General features: G+C 38.7%; 1 protein-coding gene across 1 annotated transcript in view; it reads left to right on the top strand.

Annotated features, from left to right (window-relative positions):
- Positions 1-5,745: 5,745 nt before the first annotated feature.
- The window catches only part of LOC306758119 (double-stranded RNA-specific editase B2-like), a gene marked incomplete at both ends in the record, with an annotated part of 36,744 nt that continues 29,645 nt past the window's right edge, over positions 5,746-12,844 (top strand). Inside the window, one exon of the mRNA XM_079243329.1 lies at positions 5,746-5,848. Coding sequence (XP_079099455.1) covers positions 5,746-5,848 — 103 coding nt within the window. The remainder of the gene's footprint in view (positions 5,849-12,844) is intronic.

Raw genomic sequence — 12,844 nt, 5'->3', positions numbered from 1 at the left:
AATTTTCAACAAAATATAACTGTATCATTTTCTTTTAATATTTATCACAAAGGCAAACTTGCAGAACTATATGATGTTAAATTATATCACATAGTTATTTAGTCTCCAATGAGTGGAAACATATTGGATGACTCACAAACATCCACTGAAGTGGTTTATTTACAAAAATACCATCCTCATTCATCAATATGCAAGTAAAAAAAGCTTGTAAATAGGTGTCCACTACATGGCCACTATGCATGACATGGTTAATCTAATAGCTAAAACTTCAGGTCTGAGTCCAGGGCTACACCAAGACTTCTGGCTTTGTTGTTGATTGTGAACTTAGCCTTTATAAAGACAGTGTAGATGCATATTGAATGCCTAATCTTCTGCTTCTTTCTGCTTTCCATAGTTATTTGCAGCCCACAGAGTGGAAGCAGGAATCATTCCACTCAAGCGAGTCATTCGCTTTGTGTCCTGCTGTTGCTGAAACAATTCAGCAGGAACGTCTTTCTAACCTATATTTTACATTTTTACTGTTTCATTCCTCTGTTAGTGAGAACGTGTTAATGAACGATTGCTGTATCCATAACTACCACATGTGGCACCTTTTACTTTGGCAGAGTTTTGCCAATTTTAATCTATTAAAATCCATTTCATGAGTTTGGATGAGTAATTTCACATAGACGACACAGACACGTGTTAACATGTTATAACACATACTCTTCAGGTGGAGTTTTTGATGGAGGACTTTTCAGGACTTTTCAACTAAGCCTGTCAATCAACTGTCTCGCAGCACGTTGGCATAGCGGTTAGCACTGTGGCCTCACAGGAAGAGGGTCAGAGGTTCAAGCCTCAGCTTTGAACAGCTTGTGTGTGGAGTTTGCTTGTTAACCCCTCACACCTACAAGACATGTATGTTTGGTTAATTGCTATGGTTAAATGATAATCTATCACATGTAAGTCACTTTGGATAGAAACTGATCAGTGCTGTTTGTAGAAGCAGAACATGCAGAACCTTTCAAGAAGTGGGAAGTTTAACACACTTACTTTCAGTTATAACCATAGACTCTGAGCTTTCTGTAGCTAAGAGCTAACCAAGCTAACCCGGAGATAACAGGAGCTAACCAGCTAACGGAGGTAAGCGGGCTAAAGCTTGGTCACGTTGTTAACTGGCTAAAAACTGCCGTTGTTCTACGTTCTTCTGACTTGAAGCGGGCGATCGGGTACCTGTCAATCAAAAGGACACGCCCCTAAATAAGTGCAGCTGTACATGTTCTGTCTTTCCTGTCGTCTCCACCTCAACCAGTCGAGGCAGATGGCTGCCCTCCCTGAGCCGGGTTCTGCCGGAGGTTTTCTTCCTGTTAAAAGGGAGTGTTTTTCCTTCCCACTGTCGCCTCGTGCAGCTCAGGATCGGGGATTGGATTGAAGTCATGATTTGATGCAATCAGTTGGTTTCTATTATAGGCCGTGTATGAATTGGCTTGAAATGATGTGTATGTAAAGTGTCCTGTGACAACATTGTAGTGAAGTGGCGCTATACAAATACAGCTGAATTGAACTGAATTAAATATGACGAATTTCAAGATTAAATTACTTTTAAACGGGGGAGTTAGATAAAACTTCACTCCCCCCACAGTTGTCATGAAGGTAAACCTGACCTGTTAAACTGAAAATGGATTTTTGTACCAGGCTGCAAACATTTTTTTTTTTTCTGCTGTGAAGTTGGACTTTTTAACATGGGAGTCTATGGGGATTCACTCTGTTTTGGAGCCCCTAGTGGATAAAGGGGGGAACTGCAATTTTTAGCACTTCCGCACAGGCTTCAGTTTTAACCGGACGAGGTTGCCACTTGGTTATAACAGACCTAATTAAATATCTGTGTCTCAGCTTCCGTTTTGTAGCTCGTTTCTGTGTGGGATCTTTTTCCTTTTTCTGTCTCGTGTCTGGTTGGTGACCTCGCTGGCAGATCTGCTGGAGTTTGACCTAATTTGTCTGATCACTGAATCTTCCCTCAACGTAGGTAAGGTAGAAAAAACAATGCTGGACTTCAGGCCGAACCCTCCCCCTCTGCAGCCTCTCTTCATCAAAGGGACCGAGGTGGAGAGGACTGACAGCTTCAGATTCCTGGGACTGCAGGTAACATCTGACCACAGCTGGACCGCCAACACTGCTGTCAGTCAAAACATCTCAGCAACGACTGCATTTCATCAGGCTGCTCAGGAAAGCAGGACTCAGCTGTCGTCCTCTCACCCAGACCAACAGAGGACTGATATGAGCGTCCTCACCACAGGCATCGCTGTGTGGTATGCTAACACCACACAGACAGAGAGGAGGGCCCTTCAAAGGGTTATAAAGGCTGCAGAGAGGATTATTGGGACTGAATGTCCTTCTCTGGACACAGCGTACTCACAAAGCTGTCAAAGAGCAGCAGAGAATCATCAGAGACTCTCCATACGCAGCCTGCTGAAGCATAAACTCTGCACATAGACTGTCAGACAGAATGGATGCTGTTGTTACACACAAACTGATGTACAATATGTAATTAATCACTGCAATATGCAGGAATTATTCACTCATTTCCTCGTAGTGGTTCCTGCTCCTTCAATTTGGATCTGAAGCTGCCCACCACGATCCCATTGTGAATTGTCTTTTATTTCAATGAACTTTATTATTTTATCCCAATATTCCCAGAGTCCTGACCGAATGTAGGAAGCAAAGCTGGGAATTTGTTACAATCTGACATGAAAATGTCATTTCACACCTGCGGTTGTATTTTACTGTCCAGACAGGGAGAAGCTCATGAACAGTTCCTGGGTTTTTAATTCTTTCTAAACTAATTATGTAAAAATTGATAATCTATTAATTGCAAATCTACAGGGTTTTATTTTTTCTGGATTCTAAGACACACTGCTGACCTCCAGACCTGGTCGTCCTTGAAAGAGAGCATCTGATCTGAATGGGATTTTTTTTAACCTGGTTAAATAAAATCAAATGAGAATAAATAAATAATATTCTGTATTGTTGGAGCTAGATGTTGTTTTGTCTGTACAAACAGGTTTCTCTTGTAACTCAGACTGCATGTCACAGTGGGACCACCTGAATAAATAAAGGTTAAATAAAACAAAGTACGCGGCAGACATGCATGTACTTTCTGGGAAATATTTTCCATCTATAATTCCCACCACCGATGTCCTTACTGACCTGTGTTCACCTTTCACCTGCATTCACGTTTTACTAAGAAACTAATGTTAACATCTTATTCTGTTCTCACCTTTAAAATTTATTTTTACAACCTAATTTATTACGTTTTATAGGGTTTTTTTTTATTCTTGACACTTCAGATGATATTTCTTTTATATTTCTTTTTGTTTTTTTTCATAGTGTACATTAACTTGCTGAAGAGAGCATTATGAGAAATGTAATGTACATGCACACACAGAGCAAATAAAATTTCCTTCAGCTTTTGTTTTCAGTCTGTTGTGAGTTCATGGGGTACGGTTACATGGTGTTTTTATTTTTATTCAGAATTAATTATTCAGAATTAACGCATTCTCCTACGAGTTTACATGAAAATAATAATTCGTAATGAAGGTTTACATGAAACACGTCATAAGTTAATTCCTCTTTAGAGCGGCGGGTTGGAAAGGGTTCTGATTGGACAGAGGGTACATGTGACGTATGTAAACCAGAAATAAAAAGTTAGCTCCCTGCTTCTCGTCTTTTCAGTCTCAACTTGTAAAAACGACATAATTAACTTTTATCATGAATTAAACAGGAATTAAAACTCCCATGTAAACACATGGATGGTGGATTTAAAGCGTTTCTAAGATGCAGACTGCAGAAGTTTGTCGTGCTTCAGTTTCAGAAGTGTTTGATGCTGCTGTTCATTCTCTCTGTTCTGAGTGTCTCAGATGTCTTCTGCTCGGTGAGAAGGAAGAGATAAAAATATTATTTCAGACTGTATCTTGTGCTTGTTGGGAGGAAACTGTGTTTGAGGCTTCATTATTAATACCAATCAAGACTAAAAAGTTCTCAATTTGTTGGAGAATGGTGTGAAAATCAAAGCACAGCTGCGATTCAGAGGCTTCCAGACACACCTTTAGCTGCAGTGACTTAAAGCAACGACTTTCTGTAGGACAGTCCGTGTGTTTACATGAGAGTTTTAATTCCTGTTTAAGTTTGAATAAAGTTAATTTCACTTTTAACTGATTAAAAACCACCATGTAAAAAATTAATTCCAAATGCAAATTTCTATTGGGAATTAAACTTAATTCCGATGTAATTTTCTGGTTTGTTTTTTTTTGTTTTTGTTTTTGTTTTGTTTTTTTTGTTTGTTTTTTTATTTATTTATTTATTTTAAAAAAAATTAAATTAAAAAAAAAAAAAAAGTTTCTGGTTTATTCGCATTTTAATTCCGAACTATTCAATTCCTCTGTCATGTAAACCTTCATTCCGCTCTAAGTTAATTCTGGTCGTTCTGAGCATGCTCGTTACCTTGTCCTGTCCCGATGACGCGCGTTGTTTTACCTCCCGTGTTCGGTGGTCTATCTTTCTTCTCCGTCTCAGTTGCTGCAGAAAGTGAAGTAGTATGCTCGTGTTGAGCTGCTACTTCACTTCTATAATAAAAATAGTGGTGAAACTGGTACTTATGTAGTTTTTTACAAGTTACGACTGAAAAGATCATTTTATCATCAGCTTCTAAGACTGCTGTAGAGGAATTTGGCTCCACTCTTCTTTTCAGCGTTGTTTCATTTACTGTCAGTTTGTTAATCACTCCGTGTTTTCTATTGGTTTGTCAGGCTCCTCTCACAACAACCCCTGAGAAAAAATCCAAAAGCCAAAGTTTGAGCAGAACCCAGAAGAAGTGTTTGACAGCTGCTGCTGATGTGTTTAGTTTGGCCAAACTTCTCTACTTTGGTCTCATCTGTCCAAAGAAGGTTGTTCCTTGTGGTTTCTTTGGGTGTAGCTTTGCAAAGCTACGCCATGCTATCATGTTTTAGAGTGAACAATCTTCCCCTGCAACCCTGGACTGTCATAAACTTTAATAATTAGCATGTCTGGAGGGTCTGAAATGAGTTTTCAGTTTCTTTGGGCATTGCATGATGTGACTCTAGGCTGAACTTGCCAGGACATCCACTCCAGACCAGATCTTTCTCTCTGCAGAATGTTGAACCTCAGCAGTTGTTTATCTCAGATCATTGCTGATGTCTTTCCTCCTTGGCATAGTGTTAACACACACGTGAATACTGCAAGGCAGCAGTCTGATGAAACTGCTTCTATAGAGGTGATTAAATGCATTTAATCTGGCTGCTACTTAACCTCTTCATTTAAATGGAAGCAGTGAGGGTAGACTTCATTATTCACATGCTGCTCCTGCATTTCTTCACTCCAATAAAGAGGTAATTATCCATAACTCCTGCAGATATTTATGTTGAGATGTGCAGTTCCGACATTAATTCAGAGCCTCAGCACTTCTTTTTTTTTTTTTTGCACATTAAGTGTTTATATTTGTAAAAATGTGCATTGCATTGTTGCGCTGATGCTGAATCCCAGCCTGAACTCCGAGAAGCTCTTCCCCTCTTCATGATGTCACAGCTTCAGCAGCTGCCTGCCTCCTAAAGCCAGCAGCAGGGGGGAGAAGTCAGTCACTGCGTGGGGCTTTCTGCTGCTGCTGCTGCTGCTGAACTGCACTCCCAGGCTTTCCTTCACACAGGCTGAGGAAAAGAAGCAGAACGGGGAAAACTGCTGGGCAATCTCTGAATGTCACCAGTTTATGGGACCTGCAGCTGGAACATGGAGCGCTCAGAGTGTGACATGAAGGGAAAGTCCAAGAGGAAGAGAAGGAGAAGGTGCAAAGGCAAAGGTTGGTGCAGCTGTTGTGGAGGGTTGTGTGTGACACTAAAACTGGCTGGTTTTTATCAACTTCATTACTTCATGAGTTAGTAAACATATCATGTAGACACTTGTGTGTCTTTTGAGTCTTTATTGCAGACATGATGTACACCTGTAGAGCTGGTCTGAAGTTGTGTGTCCGCTGCATTGCATCACTGCACAAGGTGCATAAAAGAGTATTATGTTTGTACTTTGGTGTCTTTTGAAGGGGTTTTATTGTCATTTAGAAACAGAACCCGCCTGAATGAGTCAAACCTCAGTGGCAGAGCTAACTAACTGTAACGCAACTTCAGTCTGAACTTCAGTCTGAAATAAATTAAATCCAAACTAAAATGTTATTAAAACAACCAGTTTTTCTGACTGCTGGTAAACTGAATAGTTTCTAGTAGTTTGAGTGTCAGATAGCCTGGTCTAATGTGGTCTTGGTTTGGTTTTTACATCTCTAACATGCGAGATAATCTCTCATCATCTTTAAGAACAATTGATCTAATAGACAAATTAACCGAGACAAATCCTAACAGTGACTCAGATGCTATAACTCTAGATTCATATGTCTACATGAGCGATGCAAACAAAAAGAAAGAGGAATATCAAGAGTGAGAAATAAAACTCTTTACATTACAGATCTGTTGGCATTTAGCTGGATGAATTGTTGGACTAATGTGGATGACTGGATTTGTTTTAACTGGAATATATTTGGACTTTATTTTGTCATGAATTGGTACGATACAAATAAAGTTTAACTGAACTGATTGTGAAAGGAGACAAGACGAGCTCTTCCTGGGATCTTTAGTTTCTGGAAGTGTTTGCAAGTGAGGAATTGGTGACAGAACAATTGATGTTATGGGTTATATTATATAATTTTAATTTAGATCCTTAATGACGGTGCTTTCTAAGCCATTGGGTCCCAACATGCAGAAGCCGTGATCGCCCTGAAAATGTGCTTAATGGTGAGATTCTCACCATAAATGATTTATTCTTGCTGAATCCTGAATGAATCCAAAGTGAAATTTAAATTTACAACATAAAGCCTTTTTTTTCCCAAATATGGACGAATCATCAGCTCTGTGATGTTCTCAGACACACTTATTAACTACATGTTGCAGGAAAAATCACCGATCTGAGCAACATGTTCTGGTTAAGATAAATACCAGACTCTCTGTGCTTTCAAGCAACTGGTCCCAGTTTCAAAGCGAGACAACGTCACTCCGCCAACGTTTTGGAGATTTGATCTTAAGAGTTGACGGTCAAGCCGTCAGGCTCCATAAAAGTCTACGTTCTCTCAATAACAAATCAAATCAAAGATACTTTATTCATCCCCAAGGTGGAATTCAACGTTTTGGGACATGGACACAAGTTTACATAAATCTAGCAAATGTGAATTTAAATTGGTTGCTAAGTAACATAAAGGCACAACAATAATCAGGTTTGAGTGTGAATGAATCGACTTGGTTTCTGTTCAGCAGCTGGAAAGATGGACTTGTAACACCGTGTCTTCTATACTGTACTTTATACTATCACAGTATCCCTGCTTTACTTTCTGAAGCTTATTGGCAGTATTTTGTTTTCTTTTGTTTATTGTAATATAACCTGTGTATCAGCATTGGATGGTTGGGGATCATTTGGGGTTTTCTTCATTTTACAGCTTTATTTAAACATAAGTAATATAGCAGCCTGGTGTTCAGGCAAGCTTAGCCTTTACCCACCAATGACGTCATGGTTCGTGAAGAAAATTGAGAAGAGACTTTTTTGAGGTTCCAAACCGACTTTTTTTTTTTTTAGTTTGCATCCAGTTTGTTTCTTGCATTAAAAACTAGCAGGATACATCAAATCAGAGAAGGACTGGAGGCAAGGAATAAAGCCAGAAAAAATAAAATAAACAGTTCAAAGACAGAATAATATAACTCACACACTCACAAACACTCCTGACTAAAATGCCGAAGTGTCCTGGGGCAAGACACTGAACCCCAAGCTGGCCTCCGATGTGCCTATCGGGGTATGAGTGTGTTGTATGAGTGTGTGTGTGTGAATGGGTGAATGTGACAAGTAGTGTAAAGCGCTTTGATTGGTCTGCATGACTAGAAAAGTCCTACAAGTCCATTTACTATTTAGTCCTTTCATTTTAACCTTCTTGTATTCTTAGCATTGCCTGTTGATAAAGAAGCTCTCTGTAATGTGCTGTTGGAGCAGCTGATGCATACCTGATCAGTTCCCGTTGTGTCAGGTATCAGTAGAATCCACCAGCTTGGATGCACACTTTCACTCCTGCTGAAAACTTAAAGTGAATCTAACATCCAGGATAACTTTGCACAGAAGGACTCCAGCAGAGTCTGTGTTTCATGTGAGACCGCAGCATGAACCAGCAGCCTAAACACCAGGAAAGACTTTTAACAGAACTGAACTCTAATTCTCTGATGTCGAAGGAGCTTTTTCTACAAGATAGCATAGATTTCTGAACCGGATTTCACAGCATTTTGTCCAGAAGTTTCCCTCCAAATCACAACATATGGCAGCACTGAACCACTTAACAACGGCCTTTGGGTGTATTATCCGTGGAACTTGACCGTCTGTACAACAGTTCATCCAAATCCATTCTATAGCTGCCCAGATCTTTAATATAGATCCGCAGGGAGTTTTCCACTGAGCCGCACGGCTAACAAAGCTAAACCTGGGAGAAGCCTCTGCAAAATAAACAGAAATAGTGGTGAAACTTGCATTTTGCATCACAATATCAATCTAAAGGTGTCACACAAACTGCAAAAAGTGGATCAAATTGTTAATGTTAACAACCTGAACAAAAGACGTTTTAGGTTCAACAAGGGGAATAAATGTCTGACAAATCTAAAACTGCTGAATGTTCTGTCTCTTTTTACTGTCTGTCATGCATAAACGTAATGTCTCATCACAATACAAGCACTAGTAATCATAATTACAGTCGTCAGGGCAACAGGTCAGGCTGCCAGGATTAAACAGCCATTGTTCTGCAAATGTTAATCCTCGGTAAATGCGGCAGATTACTCCATGATGGCCGTGGTATTAAATCTAGTGGTTATTCAAAGTGCGCTAAGCCTATTCCACTTTCGTTAATGACACACTGGCCTTTTTGTACATGAGTGCTGGAGTGAAAGCGTGTCCTCTTTGGAAAATAAAGGCTTCTGGAAAATCATAACTTAGCGTACCGTTAAATCCGACCCATTGTGTTTTTTTTTTTTTTAATTTAAATTTTTTGGACCAGCAAGTACTCGACTGATGCAGCCACAGTCTCCAACAACGGGTTGTGTTTTAATGCCAGCTGTCATTTCAGAAAGAGGGGGAGGCATCTTCTCTTGCTAAAACAGCAGCGTCAGTTCACAGCAGAACAAAGTGAAAAGCAGAGTTTAAAGATGACAAAGTTACGTAGTGCTGCTTTAAGTCCAGAGCAGCACGACTTCTGAGTCTGGCTGGAGGTAAACCAACAACAGAGACGAGGATTTAGAGCTTCACAGTCACAATTAATGCTGTTAGTCCACCATGTTGCCACAGAGCAAACAAATTATGTCAGATTTCATCAGATTAAATCTTGTGTGCAAGTATGATTAATCTTTATTCCCATAAGAAACGTTAAACTAGTTATTATTTCTGATAATAAAAGACAAAGCAACACGTTTTACACTTTCAGAGAAGTTGAAACTGTCTCACTAATGAAAACCTCCTGCTTATTCTTGTAACTTGATTTGATTCAATCATATCTGACATGAACTGATTTATAATAATATTTTGAATCAAACCCATGAATAAAAATCATGTGATATGATCCTTTGTATGTAACATGTAACATTGGATGGGGAAAGTAGTTTTTACTGACATTGTTTGATTAATTTTTTTCTTTTTTGTTCATTATGTTGAATTAAATTAGGCTTCCTGCCCCCCATCCTCCAAAAAAGAGGAAAAAAATATTAAAAGCATGTTTTTTTCAAATAAAAAATATTGTCTTTATCATAAAAATCCAGAACAATAAAATACTGTCTGAACACCTATTGTTGCAATAAATCAATACTCTTCTCTTTTTTCTTATTTTCTTTCATTTTTACTTTTACTCTCATTTATTAATATATCAATTTAAATGTATTTACTATCATTTAAGTTTATATTTTTACATAACTAATTATTTTTATTAATTTGTCGTTATTGAATAATGCACCTAAGGTTTTTCAGTCTTTTTGTTATTTTTTCATTATTTTTTACTGTATTTATTTTGACTTTATATAAATAAATAAATTCAGGCATGAAGGGGTTTAGCGTTGATAATCTTTTTTAATCTGTTGTCTTTGAAACTCAACAGATTACTGAAGAAATGTGGCAGGAAAAAATGAAAGCATGAGTTGTCTTGATGAGTTACGAACAAGTTCATGGAAAACAGAAGCTGCTGGAATCATTTCGTACAGATGAGCAGATAAACTTGTGTTGCTTTCCGTCAAAATAAATTTGCCATTTGGCTGTAAAAATCCCCTTCTGTTTGGTCAAATTAACAAACTGTCATTTGTTGGCTGCAAAGTCTCAGAGAAATGATTTGATTGTCCTGCTTTGAGTGAGGATTATGATTCTCCAACATGGAGCAAACAGCTGCTGTCTGTTGTGGCTCAGTCAGGTTTTTTTTTTTATTTCTGTCTTTCTGTGCTTGGACATTTTTGTATATTGGATGCATTTTGGATAAGTGAGCTCCATTGTGCCGTCAAACCTAGTGGGGCATGTCAGTGCGCAATTTCATTGATGGATTCTGCAATCGCCACACTTCTCAGGGGCTCTGGCTGCATGAAAACATTAGCAATATGGTTTGTGTGCCCATTTAACTTAATTGCAGGAAGAGTGAGGCCTCTTGTTTTATCTGCAGCTCAGAGAGGAAATGCTGCTGCAAAGATTTGGTCCTGCTGGGGTTGATGGTGCTGTTAAAAGTTTGCATCAAGGAGTAATATCTCTCTCGCTCTGGATAACAGTTGAATGAAATTAAGATTTCACATGCAAGAATTACAGCTCTGTGAGCTCAAATAGCAAAACTAAAGAAAAGGAAAAAAACAAACAAACTTTGTGATGTTTTTAATTAAATCCTGATCTGTGTTATAGGAAGTCCTTTATAATGTTTTCAGATCTGTTACAGCAGCAGAGCTTGTTGTATTTATATCATATAGACTGTCCAGTCTTTTTCTTTTACACCTATTCAATCATTTGTTGATACAAATATCTCATCAGCCAATCACATGGCAGCATGTCAACTCATGTTGTTACGTAGACGTGGTGAAGACGACTTGCTGAATCAATCTGAGCATCAGAATGAGGAATAAATTTTTATTTAAGTGACTTTGAACATGGCATGGTGGTTGGTTTGAGTATTTACTGTGATTTTCACACACAACCATCTTCAGGGTTTCCAGAGAAGGTCTGAAGAAGAGAAAATATGCAGTGAGCTTAAGTCATCTGGACCAAAGTATCTATTACTATTTTCCATTGTAGATAAGATTCTCCATCACGTCCAACCTTGAAGCAGAGGGTGTCCATCACCAGAAGACCACAGTTAAGAACAGGAAAGTCAGGCTACATACAGTCACACAGACTTACCAAAACTGGACAATAGAAGAAAAACATTGCTGGTCTGATGAGTCTCCATTTCAGCTCAAACATCATGAAAGCCTTGGATCTGAAAGCTAACCTGAGTTTTCATGGGGCCTTTTAGCAGGATTTCATTATGATGTACTGTCTGGTAATGTGGAGGAACCCAACAGATAGAACCTGGCTGAGATATACAGTCACTGTATGCAGTTTCTCTGTCAAGAAACAGCTGTATTGTGCTGCAGAAAGCATCTGCTGTGAGTAGGACATGAACCGACGTGGGAACTTTTGATTCCATTGGATTTCAAGTCCAACACCACTCGACCATCACGGCCATGCTTCAGGTAAATCAGAATTGTTTGCAGGTGTCACCATGTGTTATTGTATGATTTTTTTTTTAATGTGTCCTCCCTGGAGACGACAGATGAAAAGTAGCCGAAAGCTAACTCAGGTACGATGCATCAAATTACAGCATTTATGACAGCTAATAAATAAAGAAAATCTTCCAAAACTAGAACTGTTGAGACATGGTGAATGCACTTAATCAGTGGTAGAAAGTTGTCTTTGACGTCGTCCACCATAAACTTGGTCAGACTCGTCCCGGATAAGAAATCATGTTAAACTTATCTGTCTGCTAATGCCAATGTTAATGTCAATTTTATTTATACAACACATTCAAACAGCCTCAGCATCCAAAGTGCTTTACATAAATGATAAAGAAAGTTAAAATTAAATATTAAAACTTTACAAACACTAAAACACAAGGACAAAACATGAACACACATAAAAGGTCCAATTCTGTAGCCACGATCAGCCAAAGCAAAAAAAAGTGCTTTCAAGCCTAGATTTCAAATTAGACAAACTATCGGCAGACTGCACAGTCGAAGGCAGTCCGTTACACAACTGCAAAGGCTCTGTCTCTTCTTGTTTTCAAGTTTCAACGTGGAACCTCCAAGACCATCCGATTGGCATATGAGCATCACTGTGCAATAAAGTAACCAGTCCAAAGAACTTAGGAGCCAATTAATGGAATATCACCCAGAAAAGAGACATAGAAAAGAACACAAAGATGAACTTTCAGTAAAAAGCTGCCACTACAAGGAATAACACAGTCTAACGACACCAGGAAACCAGAAAGCCCAACCATCTAAAACAAGCATGAAAGTTATCCACAGGATAACTTTCATAAAACCAGTGATCTGGACAGAGACGAACATAAACCAGTATCACTCCAGAACATGTGACAGTGGTGAAAGTTAAATAACACTGAGGTATGAGGCTCCAAACTCCACCACAAGTGTTTATTAACATTAAATAAGATACTCATGGCAATACATGACTAAAGCATCAACAACATGGCAAACGTCTCAAACCAACAGATGAT

Source organism: Telmatherina bonti (assembly GCF_933228915.1).
Source record: "Telmatherina bonti genome assembly, chromosome: 7".
Classification (NCBI taxonomy): domain Eukaryota; kingdom Metazoa; phylum Chordata; class Actinopteri; order Atheriniformes; family Telmatherinidae; genus Telmatherina; species Telmatherina bonti.
Note: the sequence above shows the minus strand (reverse complement) of the source record. Positions and strands in the feature narration are given on the sequence as shown.